Genomic DNA, 16,921 nt, shown 5'->3' with positions numbered 1-16,921 from the left:
ATGCTATACAACAACACTTCCTATTACGTTTGGTCTAGGTTTTGGTTGTTCATACTCATTAAAGGACTTCACATCCGTCTGAACGTGTCAAGACACACTCATTACGTCTCTGCGGCGACTATAGGCCCCTATATTTTTTCAAAAATTTTGCTACCTATGTTCACAGTTTAATTTAATGCTTGCTTCTTTGCAGGTATATAAGTACTCTTTGTCGGTATACGTTAAAAGTGCATTTCGTAAAGTTATGGCTTTGGATCTTTCAAGTGTGAATGACACTTCTTTCGAAGAAACTGGCTCAAATACAACCTATAATTGCGTTTTCCTATCCTCAGAAGTTATTTCTTTTCCTGGGACTAATGATATTCTCTTTTATATATCTGAAATAGGTAGGTGTTTGCAGCCTATTTTAACCTTCATTAAATGGATGTTTTAGTTAGATGTGTGGTGATAGAACCTTATTAAATAGAATGCAGCAGAAATTGATGTTACTTTGCCCCCTACTATACTATAAGCCTCATAATTGACTATTTGACCACGATTAAGTGAAGATAGATCTGAGTGTTCTACAAACTGATAAGGGCATAGATATGTAAGGACAATAGTTTCCTATGTACATATTGTTTGACTGAATATCATAGTCGCTAAATAAAAATATAGCCATATAGAATTGTTAAAGAACAATCAACTTGGGATTTTAAATTTTCGTGTATAGTATTCTGTTATGATTTCAATTCAAACTTCCATCAAATAATAATTGCTATTAATGTATTTATCAATGTTCATTATAGAGTAAGCTTGTGTACCAGTATCTTTGTAAGTAAACTGTACCCCCTCCTTATAGGTTAACTTTATTTTAATTCATGAAAATGGAACCAAAGACACTCAGAAAATTTAAACAACAGTTTGCGAAAGTAATGGAGCAACATCTTATTACCAAGATGTGTTTAGACTAATGACTCCTTTTCAGCCACAGATTCTTGTCATTCTTATATTTTTATGTTGCAAAGTACGTTTCAGACTGAGCGTCTAGGGCCAATTTGTTATTAACGTGAAATCTGAAACATACAGGGTGTATAAACATCCATGATGCGTTCGGCTTGTTGGTTAAAGACGGTTGTACTAACGTAGCTGTGATCATGATGTTCAATTACGTTACTGTAATATATCCATAAGTGTAATGGGTTTTTAGACTCCTACCAAATACACTTAAGCTTTTAAGATTTGGTAACTTTCAGTCAAATTTTACTCCAATAACTATCAAATACACTTTTTAAGGCTCAGCACAACAATTGTTTTACTCCACATTAATAGTACACTCACTGTAGCATATTTGTCAAATGATTTTGTCGATTTCATAGTTTGAATGTTTTTCTTTGGAAAGTCTGTAATAGTTCTTGGTTGGGTTATTTGTACTGCTCAAAAGGTTGATTTTCTTCTGGTGGATACAACACGACAACTCCTTGAACAGTAATAGTGACTGCTTCTTTTTGTGATTTCTGTAGAGTACCAATATGTTTTTCCTCTAGAATTTGGTAGGAAGAAACGATCCTATCATCTATGTGGTACTGTCTTTATGTACCTAGCTTCATAAGAGCAGATAAACAAATATATGCACATCGAATCAGTTTTGATAGTCTGTCTTTTATGAATATATCCACTAGTAAACATGTCGTGTAAGATATTCCCAGCGGAGCTGTGTAGAATATTTTTCATGGTAACCTAACCATACGAATTAACTTTTTCATTCATGCCATCGAGATTTATATATTGTCCTGATAACCCCTGAATCGCTTTATATTTCTTTCTATAAACCATAGAGAGTAGCGATTTCCTACAAAACTAGCTCTAGTGTGCTGATGTTCCTTTTCTATCCTGCTTTCTATAAAGTAAAAATGAATCAAACTTCTACTGTTGGTCATCCATGAGTTCCATATGTGTTTTCTTTGAATACACTTCAATCATAACCCAAAGTTTTCCTCTGAAGATATAATATCTAATACGGACTACACTCTAGGAATTCCACTTATTATTCGCATGTGTCCTAACAAACAAAATTATTCTTCATATTATTTTATATTAACACAACTTTATGGTTTTCAATGATGAACTCGCTCAAACAAATGTTTTGTTTTAGGGCCATAAATTCAATAAATACATATTATTTGACCGATTCCATCGAATCTGCATTCAATTATTTCTTACTATATAACAATTTTAACCACGTAGGTCATTTAATTTTGGCAAACTTCTTCGTTGAACATTCCAATGGAAGTTACATACTTAAAAAACTTCCACATATCAAATTTCCACATGATTCATCCGATTTACCAACAAATCTATCTTTGGATAAAAGTCTCTCAGCTCAAGAAAATGTGATATCACAACTTTCAGTAAATGATTGTTCAAATGTATTGGATTTAAACTTTCCTAGTAAATTTGGACGTATTGAGACAGATATACAGTCTTCAGCTATAGATTGCACAAATGTTTGTCATGTTCAAACATGTTTACAACAGACACCAGCTAGCTCATCATCTTTGAACGTACCAGATTTAGAAAATCCAGCTAATTCTACCATTCCCCATCCACAATGTGAAAACAGTTCAGTTAATGTGAATAAAAGTAAAAATTCTTCGTCTCGCATTTCACGATCAAAATTTTTAGGACAAATTGGTAACTAACGTTATCTCTTTCATACAAAACTGTTTGTTATGGGTTTGTTTTTTTTATTTAGTTCCATGTTTTGTTCGGTCGGTTATTACCTTAAAAATTGATTTGTTTCATTACCTAGCTTTCAAGTTTCATTCTTTGGCAGTTGCTAGTAAATTCTGTTAAGTAACCGATATTGATGAAGATATCAGTGCCTTAGAAACATTGATTCAATCTTAATAGCTAACTTTAAAAAAATAAGTTTATTTCGTTTCTATGGTTATTAATTAAGTCCATTTTCTTGCTTACACGATAATTTATGATGAGTTTTTAATCCAATCCAACTCGTAACTGTAATGAAGCATAGTGATCACGATACAAACTACTCAAAGCACTCCCACATTTTCGACTAAATGAATAAAGTTTGCATGTTGCAAGGATCCTGCAATATGTCCAATTCCAGGTAGCGATAGTGAAATCTTTACAAAAATATATAGATTTCAGTCGTTTTAACTCTTTAAAACTGCTTTATAATTTCATATGGATAGTCGTCAATTGTTTGAACGTAATGTTTCACAAAAGTTGTGAACCGAGCACATAGAAGATATTATATGTAAAGATTTTATTTAAAATAATCTCAGTGGTTGAAATTTAAGTCGTTTTAACATTTCACATAGCAAGCTTGTCTGGACATCTTCAGATTAATCATCATAATTATAATACAATTTATCCAGTTTAAAAATAAGTCTATATTGAGAGCTTATCCAATCATATTTAGATGTTAATTTTTATATAGTAAGATTATAAGAATCATCAGATTGGAAAAATCTTCACAATATGAAAAGCAATGACTGTGCATTTGTGTGCGCTTTCATGTCATTAAGAATTAGAATTTTTAGTGAATAAACGAAGTCTCTGGCCACTACTAAGGGCATATGTGTGATCAGATTGATCGAAATGTATTGCGCAAATATACCACATAGTTCTTATAAACTTCGCCTTTTCATTGCATTATCGAAATTTATTAAAGTGACTAATTGTTTTGAATATCAGTTATTTGTTAACTTATCAGTTACCAAAGCATAGCTAATTGTATTCAATCTTACCTCTTCAGGCTGTTCTGATTAGCCCATCTTCGTTATTTGGTTTCACCAGCTAAGTTTGCCAATTAGAATTGTAATTATAGCTTTCCTACTCCACGCCTGATAATTTGTCTGTAGACCAGCGACCTTACCGACACAATCAACCTTGAGCTAACGTGAGCTTCTCTCCTATTGGTCCGCCTACACATACACACACCTCTATCCCAGTCTGGGGTCCAAAAAAGAAGTTCGCAGCCAAGCCTCTATCGTTATATTTCTACGATCTAGTCCAATGGTGATCTCAAACACTTATTGGTTTATACAAATAACAACGCCGACTAGGTCACACCATAAAATAAAAGACCATAACTATACACAAACAAACCAAAAGTGGCTGTGGACCGGGAAAACTAAATGACTGATTAGCAATAATCTAGGATTAAATAAAACGTTAGATGATGGTTAGTGAATCAGATGGAAGCGTATAATATATGAAATATAAGGTCCAATTATTGAGTGGTTTAAAACAATAATATTGCAGAAAATAGTTCCCAAAGTTCTGAATTTTTCAGTACTCGTTCCGTTATAACATTATATGGGCCTAAACAGAAAAGACAGTATAGAATCAGCTACGCTTTGGTAACTGCTAAATTAACAAATAACTAGACCTTACTATTATTATCCATCCTGTTTATAATATTCGTACCTTGTTTCCGACAGAGAAATTATTCTTCAAGTTTATTATCAAAACTATTTGTTTAACTTTTCTCATTCTACACGCACTTGGACGACCTAAAGTTTTCGTTTATACTATTTTTTTAATATATAAGATGACATGTCCTGAGGTGCCGACAAGCTTGCTGGGTAGAACGCTGGAATTACTCCAATTTTAGTCACAGATAATTTTTCAACATAAGTTTTACATATAATATTTTTTCCTCTATGAAAAGGTGTTATTTATCACTTAGCTGCGTAGTCTATGATCTGTAATTAAAATGACTGAACTGTAATTTTCTGTCTATTGGATCAGGAGCGTTACTAAAATATTATTACTTTTACAGTTGATATTATTCTTTCCTATTGATAGGAGGTCAAGTTTACAGTAATGCTCACGACTTCTGTTACTATGTTTGCTAATTGTACATCAGCATAAAATTGTGGTTGTGGTCACTTCTTGGTTAGACTTGTTTGACAACAGATTCCAGAAATTCTGTTCTGTAAATCAACTACTGGAAAAGTTGACAGATAACTCAAGTTATTCAGTATGACATTTTTGTACATTCCTATAAAAGGAAAAACCGCAATAAAATCACTGTTAGGAAGAAACTCAACCAACATAAAACTGGACAGGCTAACAATTTACTTAATCCTAACATTTGTATAATCTTTTCAACCTACATGTGCATCGTGACAAATATTCATTTAGATATCTCATTTTTATACCTCGTGGGATCTGTCTTTTTGTAGTTTGTGAACTCCTGCACAAAATGAAGAGTCGTATGACGTCATCGGAGAATCAAGAAATCATCATTCAAGGACATAATTTAACTGAACTGGAACATTTTGTTAGACACTTGCGAGAGTTTCGTCTACGTTTAGGTCTTTCACAAGTTCAACTAGGTATGGAAATTTCAAAACATTTTAACGATAAAGCCTTATGTAGTCAAACTCTTCTGTCAAGGTGAGATTGTTTTTTGAGAATGAAAATATTCCGAAAAAATATTAACGTCTAGTTGTTTTTATTCTATTCCTATACAACTTGCTCATATTTTATTCCGGATTTAATGTTGTGTTTTTTAACAGTTGTTGAGACTGTAGGTGTTATAAAAAATATGGAAATGTATCTAATCTTTTATGCCTGAGACTAGTTTTATTGGTACTTTTGTTATTCTACACCTCGTTCCGTCTTAATCTGCTATTTTGTTATATTTTGCGCGATTTTCTTGCTGACAGCTTTATCACTTTTTTATTTTCACTACTCTTTGTTTTATTGATATTGTTTGTTTGTATTATCTTTAAGCAAAAATAGTTATTAGGATCTCATTGTGTCTTCATGTCTATGTTATTTTCCATCCATTTAATGGACCATCTTTTTCACAAGCTGAACATAAATACTTTCATTGTTTCTTTGGTATTCAAAATCTTGATTTCTTAGTGGACACTACTGAGTATATTCTCTATTTAAACACGTCAATATATGTTCAACACCATAGATCATTGGATTGCATTTTACCATCGGAAACTTATTTGCTAACTTATGAAAGACAATTTAGCACATGCAGCCACATTAGTTCGCATTTATCACTGTTTTCGCATCAGCCATAACACTCTTAAACGCCATCCAACGTGTATAACAAAGACTATATCATTTTGTTAGACCTCTTCGTCAACTTGGGTTACTTATTCCTCTGAAGATAGGTATCAAATTTCCAATCGAGGTTCTACAAAACAACTTAAAAGGAATAAGAATAGCATATTTTTGCATGACTGAGATGTTACCAACTCAAGACTTCAAGGGAATGTTATTTGTCCTAAAGAAATATGCACAACTTCTATATTCACTGTAATACTCTAGCTCTGAAGAAGATTGTCAATAATTTTTTAACAACGTCATTATGGTTTTATCGTAATGCACTTTTTTGTATATTAATCACATTTTTATTTCATACTATTAGATTTCTTCCTCTTATCTAATTACCATTGGCCCCTAACCGAATGTTTGTGGATTTTTTCTCCATACTTTTGAATATTTGTCAACTAATGTGCAATCATAAAAATAAGTTTGTTGAAAAAAGAATTATCTCTATATATCAGTGTTTTCTTGAGTATGGATTAACTTCATTCATTCACTCAACCACATAAATAGTCAGTTATCTGATAGTCTTAATACATTGACTTGTATTGAATGCAGTAATGCAACATGTAGAGAGATGATCTAGTAGTCAAATCACTTATCATTCGATCAGTTGGTTTTAGGTTCGAATCCTACTCCATCTACCGCTGTTTAGGCAGTCAAGTAGTATCACTAGTCGTCACATAACTAGTGTGATTCAAAGTGAAATTCATAAACCAAGAAATGGTACATAAGTTACATCAGTCACACGACATAAAGATCGCTGTTTTAATTCAAGTTGTATACTGTTGAAAATAATTAACTTCTTCGAGTACACTCACAATTAAATAAAATCAAACATACTTTTATGAGGATTTATGTCTTAATAACTTTTACTGGTAATTTTTTTATCAGGTTTGAGAAGTTAAATGTCACTGTTAGATCTGCTTATCGGCTTTTGCCCTATCTAAAACGTTGGATTTCACATGCTGAACAAAATCATTGTGGTCAAATCACCATTGAAAAATTGCCCGTCTTTCATCGTTCGATTCCTGTACGTGCTGTAGGCAACTCCCGTTTAACTACATTGGCTCGCTTAGGACGTACCATTTATAATTCTTCATCCTCCTCTTCTTCAACTTCACCTGTTTTAGCTCTTGTAAATAAACAGGTAATTGTCTTTTTTTATTTATTCACCATTGTGATATCTTTTAATTGTTGCATGTTTATTTGCATTTTTGTATACATACGAAAAAAATTACAAAAAGTGCGCAGGAAATCAGTCTTTCTTGTTACCTAGAACATCCATTAGTCCGAAAATTATTCCTAAACATTTTCTTTACTCGTTTCGTAGCTTATTGTAATCTTAGGGTTAATACTATTCCTATTTAAATCGAAGTAACTCCATATCACTGATCTTGTGGAAATAAAATCAAACTATCATGAGATAGGTAGAGAGATAGCAGTTAATTCATTGATTTTGCTTAAGACTATAGCTTACTATAATTCCTACTAAAATTGTTTCGATGTGCTCACGAAAATGTATGTGAACATACTTTAGTAGAAGTGTTTTCATCTTGTATGTGAAATAATGAGAGACTAGGACATTTATCAATAAATTTCTTAGTTTTTCTTACAAATAATCCTTTTCATTTCTAGATAGTGAAAAAATATCAACCACTCTCAAAATGCTTATTCTAAAAGACGTTAGTGCAGTGTACAGGTAACAATAGAAAACTAGTTTAATTTATAAAACTAATGACAATGGAATTTTACAACTTCTAACATCTAGACGACTTGCTAACGTGGTCATTAAGTATGATTGGTTCTGGTCTATCTATTAATTGATACTTTAAATTGAGAATACACGTGCATTTTCCCAGCGTATTTATTTTCGGAGATTGTCTTGATAAAATAAATAACTTTACACACCATAGGATTTGAAACAACTCAACTATTTTAGTCCATACATCTTAACCACTACCGTAATATTTGAATGTAGCTAATTAATTTTACCCCATCTACGAGCAGATTATTTTATTTGTAACTTATTCAGTCACTCTAAGAAAATTCAATCCTACAGATTAAAGTTTTAGTGTTTTTTGAATTTTGAGCTGACGTTTGGTAATGATATGGATGTGTGATATCTTGTTACAGGATATCGCTAGCTAGACTTATAAAGCAAAGTAAGTCATCAGTTGACAGCAACACACACACCATGATTTCTTCCGATAGGAGAAATCCCTAATAGTTAGTTTAACAAAAAAGCTACTTCTTCCTACATTAAGCCATTGAACTATCATTAAGCTCATTTCCGGTAAGTGCGTGTATTACATTATAGATACTTCGTTTATCTAATTGAAAAGTCTCGTTCTCAGTTTCATTATTACATAGAGTGCCTCATAACATAATTTAATGACAGCTCTAAGGAAACTAAGAAAACACTTAAATATATCTTAAGTATATCTGTATAGAATAGAAGGAATGTGGCTAGGAGTGGGATCCAGGATGCGCGTTTCCTCTTATTTGGCGCTCGTCAGCTGGATGTACTTGCATCCCAGAGTTTATGTTCACTCCGGAACGCAAACCCAGTACAGTTCACTTCAGAAGCTATTGCTCTGTCCACTTAGCTACTGATTCAGGATAGTCACTCACTTGTGCAACATACGGCTGACGAGTCCTGAATGGGATGGAACGTACGCCTCGGATTTCACTGCTAAGCACATTCTTCTTATCCTATGCTAACTTGTGTCATAATGACTGCATCAAAGCAATCCTCACAGCATACATATATATCAACCAAGACCGATCGAATTTCAGTCAAAACATCAACGACAGGATAATCCAGTCCACTTAAAATTGGATTAAATGTATCTGATTGTGTACATAGTATACCTCAGGGTTAATGTAGACATTAACCTTGTAAAAAAATATTGCACGAATAGAATTGATTTCAAATGTTTTATCATAACAGCATAATCACAAGTAAACTGATTGTAACACAGCGTAAATCGTATAAAAAGAATAGACAAACAGAAATTCAAATTAATCAGTGGCAGCTTTTGTATATCAACTGTTTGAGCTTGGATTCAGACAGATCATATGTCGATGTAGACAGAAAACTCTATCATTTATTTCTTTTGAGAGTTAGCGAATAACGTGTTTAATTTCCAACTAAGCCCTGGCTAGCGAATACTTATGTACACGGAATAAAGCATTGGATAGAAATGTCAGTAGTTATGGAACATTACTTGCAATGGTCGAATTCAAGCTTAGACCTGGCTTCATCTACTACATTACTGCTAGTATCTCTGATCCTCACGTAAATTGTTTGATTCCAAGCTGAGTGTATAAACTCACACTTGATTAGCAAGTTACATTGTTTAAAGGTTTAGACTAAAAATTTGTTTAAATACTGATATGTCATCTAACTTAACTAAAGAGATTGTGATATCCAATCCTAAAACTTAGATTTTATGTGGACATCTTCTATTTCTAAGTATTGACGTTTTAGTCGATTTGTGCTTATCATTTCTGTTTTTAATGGAGTCAAATTAATTGTCAGCAATTCATTTTTGTGAAATTATAAAACTGCTTTGATAAGTTTGCGTATTATTTTACTAAGTGTGGTTTTAAAATTTCTACAATTATTATTAATTAACATTTAGATTTTATTTAGGAGAAGTGAACACCTGAATATCACATTGTTTTGTTAAGGTAATTAGGGATGTTATAGATCAGTTATCTGGGTTCATCCGAATTTTTTGCATACAAGTACTGACTCAGGATTTGTAAGTACTACATAGATTAATGGATATGACTTCCGATTATATTTTGTATGTGGTGCACCGTATTCACTAGTGTTATCCTCAATAACTGAACACTAAACTATACGTTGTGGTTACAAACTTTTGTTCTTTTTTGTAGCTTTCCTGTGCATTTCAGTTTGAAATTGAATTACTGATCCTAAGAGTAAAAATTTATTGGCAGATGAGTGTTGAAATAGATCTAAGCGTAAAGACAATCGATAATTTCAATTGACAGCAACTCCTTATCCAGTATGACGGAAGACATTTTTTGTGAGAACTGACATTTTAAGTTGGACATTAACACCGTCGGATGCTGGCTCAGTGGTATATATGTTAAATGTTCACTCGCGATTCCTAGGTACGGGGTCGTAGGTACTCACTTGCGGGGATTTTCATACTAGGACGAAACAGCCATCCGGTTTGTCCAGGTTTTCACAGATGGTCTAACTTGGATCGGTTCATTATTTGAATAAAATGATAATAAGTGTTTTACTCTTAATGCTACCGAATATTTAATTACAGGCTCTTAAACTTTCTTTTTATTTTTGTCCCAGACCAAAGACAATGATAATGCAGCTAATTGTCCCACAGATCACTCTTCACTTTCAGAGATAACTTCTGATATATCTGAATTCAGTTGTAAATTACCAGATCCACAACAAAAAAGATGTCGGCGTCGCCGTACTTATTTTTCCCCAAAAGCTTTATCAATATTAACGGAATTTTATTCTACAAATACTCGACCGAAAGGTATGTATACGTCATATATATTTTTCTTTCTGGTGAATTTGTTGAAACTGCATTCTCTGTGTTAGGTTGTTTGTAGTCGTGAAGTTTTTATTGTCTTTCAAGACGACGTCAGTACAAAATTCAGATAGTATCAAACTATCGGCATTTCTTTATAAGCTACTTTGGCTTATTCTTTCAACCCTAAGGTTGACGGGAAATTTTAAATCATAGAATTTTTCGCGCATCTTCATGCGTAAAAGAAAAGAGTAATCTAAAGTAATTCACATTGTTAACTTTGTGCATTTTCCTTCACACTAAGTTTTCTAATGGATGAGATTTGATTTTGACAAAATAGTTTATGTATGCAGAATTATCTACTTTGTTCATTATTTCATTTTTGGTCGTTTTTCTATTATTTCTATGTTGCTTTAGTGTGTAATTCGACTATATTTTGTAAATGAACTTTTACAAAGTTGAACAAACCAAAGTTATATACTTCAACAAATTGTCATCGTGGACTTTATATTTAATTTCATTTTCCTTTCTAATACAGTGACATCTTACTAAAATCTTTTACTCAAATTATCTCAGTGTTGTAAGGTTCTGCAGCATACTATAGTCTGCAAGTCTTCTATGATAGCTGGGAACTTTCCTATGTCCTATTTTGACTTTTAAATAAGAATGTAGTCTTTTATAAGAATGTTATTCACTGTGATTTTCATTTATTTGTTGTCATAACGCCAGTGAATTTCCACTTGTTTTACTCTATTATCCATTTTCAGGTACTGATTTCACTGAATTAGCATCAAGGATTGGCTGTGATAGAGAATCAGTTCGAGTTTGGTTCTGTAACAGACGTCAATTAGACCATGAATGCTCACAAAAGGTTTAGAGTGACCGATTCAGTAGATTTGTAAAATTTTTATCAGTAGACCAATTATTTACTTTCTTGTTTAATCCAATTTATTGTATGGTCGAAAAATTTTGGAGAAAATCACTATTTGGGAATTAACGTTCTCAAAAATTTGTACATTTTTTATAAGTTGTTTCAACTAAATTTTTATGGTGTTAATCCTCCATTGAGAACTAAGCTCCATAATAAAATGTCTTGTTCTACATTATTAAAAAATTAAATGGTAACTTTAGTGGGTCCAAGCATATTATGCAAGTTAGTAAAATCTCCCAATACATACTTGGCCTATAGTGTTAGTAACTTTTAGTGAACACTACGAGAGAAGTGTATATCAGATTTAGCTTGCTGTTTATAGGCCATCCATAAATGTAAGTTATTCTGCATACCGAGTTTTATAGACGGTGTTTTGAAGATAGCCCTACGAATTCTCTTTCTGTATGTACAGATCTTTCATACCCTATCACAGTGTCTCGTCAAGGCTTTTGATCTTGAGGGGTTATCGGATGTTATTCTCACGTCTTGTCTTATACGTTGTACACCTTTTTTTCTGAAGTGCTTATATATTACCTGAATTATTTAGTTATTACGTCAGTGTCCACGAATGCATTGGTACGGCCGATAGTGAGGAGAGTCAGCTCTCCCTCTCAAAATGATTTCACACAGCTACGCGTATATAGCCACTCCCTATTTTTCAGCATCTTTGTGGTATACCACCGAAAACATGGAATATAAGACTTTGCCTTGCGCCGTGCTTATACCTCCGGAATTTATCTGGGGTCACCATTGAGAAGCACAGACTATCACGTTCAAGTTGATGTCTTCTACTGACTGTCCTGAACTGTAATTCGATTCATTATCGACATCCAATAACTTGTCGCAGCATAAGCCTTGCAAAGCATGCCAACTCCCATATTGAAAATCAGGGTCTTACTAACAATAATATTTTAATGTACTAGAATTTATCCCCGTTTGTATCACCCATGTGCTCTGTAACATGTCAACTTAATTGAGTAACTTATCAAAGTAAAACTTCTAGCATGTGTAACAAACTGATCTTGCCTGTAGGCTGGCATGCCTCGTCGAATATATTGTTATTTGAGGATACATATTATTCTACGAAGATGATTGCTCAATCGCACGTCCGGAAAGAGAACCTCATCTCGGGCATCTGGACCTCGTTTTCGAATGACTCCAAGATCATGGCATTATTGTAAACATTCAGGAATAGCAGAGTAGATCCGACTCTCTAGATGTGTTTTGGGATAGGATCAAAGGCAGTAGTATAGTCCAGAAAAGCTCATCGAACTACTTACCCTTTTCCAAGCCGAACACTATATTGTAATGCAGAGCAGCTACGTCATCTAAGGTGATTCTTTCACATTTGTAAGCAAACTCATACGAATCACTGTGCACTTTTATGGCAAGTTGAAGTGGGAACATCAATAATTTTTCCACTGTTTTGAGGAAAGGTGAAGTCAGTGCTATGGGTCTTAACTTCACATTTTTATCACTGGGTACTTCTCTAGGTATAGAAACTATTTTTATCGTTCTCAGCATTTTCGGTACGAGATTAGTTGAGAATGACCTATTAAAGATATTCGTTAAATGGACGGTATCTTAAAGTAAGACAGTCGATAAAGTCATTTGAAAACTTGAAACAAGCAAAAGTAGGTCGACATCAGTTAACGTTTACAAATGTGGCTACAGCACGGCCACATCTCTTTTTATTGATTGATCGATCCTGAGATAGATACTGGAATCAAGTAGTGATACTAAGCATTTGTCCTGTAAATCAGTTACCAAGATTCTTGAGTTGTGCGGACACCATAATTACGATACATGTTCTGACTCACTCTTCTTCTTCCAAAGAGTTTATACTTGGTCGCCCCGCATTAAGAAGAAAAAACGAATCATGATGAGACGCTTCTTCATGTTACTATAAAATATTTAAAAACTAGTATTTTTCGACTTCAGTCTGTCCAATCTATGTGTTAGCTGCATACTTCTTATCTACTTTTATTTGTAGTCTAATTGACAGTTTAACCGTTTGCTAGGTGGTCACAAACTGAGTGTTTCTATATGCAATGTGACCTATGCCCAGTTAAATAGAGTAGACTAGTAATATCCCTTTACTCTGTATCTATCTTTTGCCGTCCGTCTGCATGAAATAGTCTCTTCATGAATATACTCAAATTCAACTTATTTATTTCGTTGTCACTGGCGAGAATTACTCAGAGTAGATATCTGGAACTAAGAGTGAGTTCCACCTAGTCACTTTCATCGACTAAACAATGAAGTCAGCCGAGAACAATAGCAGCTCTGATGCGTAGAACACGTATGAGCATCAAAAGATGTGTCAATAATTTATAGACTGTAGAACTTAGTATCAAACAAACTGTTTTATCACCCTAAGTTAATCCCTTTGAATATCGCTTGACATTTATTCCTGACTTTGTGGTACTGAAGCGACTAGGGAAGCTGTTTCACCCCATTCCCGTCGTTTATAATTGAGACTACTTCTTTCAGGTTCCCGCACGATAACAGCAAATTTCAACTATCCTTTTAGACGTAGTCGTACAACCAAAAATTATAAAAAAGTCACTGAACGGATACCGTGAACTAATGTAATCCTATATCACCAATTAGATTATTATTATGTTATTCCCTGACTTGATATGCCATAATATGTAGTCTAGTATTTAACAACAATGAGCTTAAATTTTACTTCAGGTCATTTTTATACTTATCAATTTTTGAGTGGTACTGAAATCTTTTAGGGCTTATTCAACAATGAAAGTTGTTATAATACATAACGCTATGCCTATGAAATAAACAACAACTTTTTAAATGACGAATAATGTCAAAAACTGACAATCGATTAATGACATTTTTGAAACCTTCTGATAAGAATTTGGACATTGCGAAATTTTCGGAAAATATTACTAACCAGAATGTGTTGTAATTTTAAATATATTTAAGGCTATAAAGAATATTTAGAGATTTCGGCAATGTAAATGCCATGGTAGTGAGGATATCGAATGACAATAAGTACTGGATTATTGGCCTTTCAAATGGCACAATTGTTGTACGGATACTTTTGGTTGATCTTAAGTTGGTTAACGCCTTTTAGCTATTATCCACTGAAGAGAGTGAAAAACAGACAAATAATTTCTATACTTTGAATGCAGATGGTGAAACTCTTCCTTGTTCAGATTTACAGCCCATCCCAGAACTCAATGGCCGAATTCAAGATAACTGTCACCTAATTCTAGCAGTGTGTATGTCCTGAAAATTCTCTTTATAAATTCATTTGTTGTATTAGTGTTCATGTAAATCGTTTCGTATAATTTCTCAAATCTAGTGTACATTTGAAAGAAATTTCATGGTGAAACTATATTTACGTTTGTAGCGAAAACTAAAAATTGTTAATGAATGGATTAGTCACGTAAATGTACCCTGAATATTATATCTTAGGAACAAAGCAGATATTTCGAAATTATTCTTATAACTATTGGGTTAATAATCAGTTTATTCGTGGACTGAGTAATTGATTCTGTTTACCAGCCCTTTCTAAACAATCTAATTAGCGAGTAGATCTATCCGAAATCTCTAACGCTTAGCAGCCTGACCTCTCATAGTACTTATTCAAATGTTTTATTTTAGTGGTTGGTTTGAGCGCTTATTAAACGGCATCATTTTGCCACCAGTTAAGTTTCTATGAACTGCAGTCACTTGATAATACCTTATTTACATTCAGATAAATTCTCATATTCCCCTTTGTTGTATCAATAACGACACCTCGGCAAATCAGCTGTTTAAGTCTACCTCATACAAACTTCCAGATTTTTAATCACTATGCTATTGTAAATATAAGTCGGACAATCAGCGATACAGTATGCTGAAATTTGAGTCAGTTATAGTGAAAATAGTCTCCCTACGGACTCTGCTGCTGTTTTAGCCAACGCATTACAAAGATGATGCGTAGTTTATGCAAGATGAGTTATTTTTAGGATGAGAATTTATCCTGATTATTCTGTTTTTTTCTTATCTACTAACTCAAAAAGATGTTTCTGGTCATGCACGTTTATGGCATTACACAGGAGCAATGAAATCATCACGTCTCTTGGCAACAATTACAGAAGAAAGAATCAGTAATCCATCTGATGCTCCTCTAAGGACAAATGCAGAAAATATGATGAATCAGATATTATCGTGTTCATGTTCATATGATGGTAAACGATTTGTAACTGGTGGGGTTGATTGTCACTTGAGAGTTTATGACATGAAATCTCGAAAACGCTTGCAGATTTGTAGTTCAAGGTAAACAAACGTTTATTGCATTTTAATAATTTAAGGGTTAATGCTCTTGATATTGTAACATTTTGCTGCTAGAGTCAAGCTATTCAAAATAAGGTGCACTAATGTAATCGTTAAGTTTGATATCATATGAATGACAGTTGCACTATAGAGTGAATTGTGTGGATTCGAAGACATGTATATGTGAGTGATGGATGACCAATCTAACAGAACCATCCTCGATACATGAAGTGAATGTCATGAGCTCGACTTATGGTAAAATCGTGAATGCCTGCTTTGGTATGATATTGGTTTTGCCACCGTGGTTAAGATTAGTTTCAAATGTCCTTTCTACGCTTTTCTTATAAGACCCTGTTAAAATATTTGATAACCCAAAACGTCCTCCATCAATAAAATCCAGTGGGTTTTTGTAGAAATATTGAGTTGCATACATGGAAGTGGAAAATCGAGAACTGATTATAGGAACCTTATTATATGCCAGTATTTACCAATAAAAGTATTCATGTTGATAAAATCATCCGTATGAACCACAAATATGTCTTTTCAGATAAGCAGACCTTCTGTTATTACATTCAAAATGCATATTATTTTATCACCTACTCATAATAATCATAAAATGTGATTTGTCTGATTTTTAGCTTATTTTAAAGAAAGATTATATGATGTACTCAGTCAGTCAGTCAGCTACAACGTAGGACCAGGTACATTTATGCATCGCTCCAAGTTGCCATACCTCGCTTACACAACAAGATGAACACCGAATTCATAGAAGTAGTTAATTTAATGGTAGTAATATATAAAAGAAAGATTGTATATAAGGTTATAGTATAGGAAGGAAAAAGTTATGAAGCGATTTTAATTTCACGATTTAAGGGAAGACAAAGAGTGCATACACCGACGCCATTGTGGTCGATTCTGAGCCATGTCACCTAGAGTCTCCAACCATTGGCTACGATAGTCACACGGACCCCAACCAGGTAGTCTGCATCTGCCAACATGGCTCAGACTAAAAGTTAGTGACTTCAAGGACTGATGCCACGCTTTGGTTTGGCCGCCCCGAACTCTTTTCCAACCAACCTCTACACTAGTC

At 33.5% G+C, this 16,921-nt stretch overlaps 1 protein-coding gene across 1 annotated transcript in view; it reads left to right on the top strand.

Annotated features, from left to right (window-relative positions):
* Positions 1–244: 244 nt before the first annotated feature.
* Positions 245–16,921, top strand: part of Smp_145220 (hypothetical protein) — a gene marked incomplete at both ends in the record, with an annotated part of 32,830 nt that continues 16,153 nt past the window's right edge. Inside the window, 6 exons of the mRNA XM_018789900.1 lie at positions 245–386; positions 2,227–2,673; positions 5,199–5,412; positions 6,979–7,234; positions 10,427–10,622; positions 15,579–15,834. Of these exons, the coding sequence (XP_018655296.1) occupies positions 245–386; positions 2,227–2,673; positions 5,199–5,412; positions 6,979–7,234; positions 10,427–10,622; positions 15,579–15,834 (1,511 nt within the window). The remainder of the gene's footprint in view (positions 387–2,226; positions 2,674–5,198; positions 5,413–6,978; positions 7,235–10,426; positions 10,623–15,578; positions 15,835–16,921) is intronic.

This window comes from Schistosoma mansoni, chromosome W (assembly GCF_000237925.1).
Source record: "Schistosoma mansoni strain Puerto Rico chromosome W, complete genome".
NCBI classification, from domain to species: Eukaryota; Metazoa; Platyhelminthes; class Trematoda; order Strigeidida; family Schistosomatidae; genus Schistosoma; species Schistosoma mansoni.
This window is presented reverse-complemented; position numbering and strand designations above follow the sequence as displayed.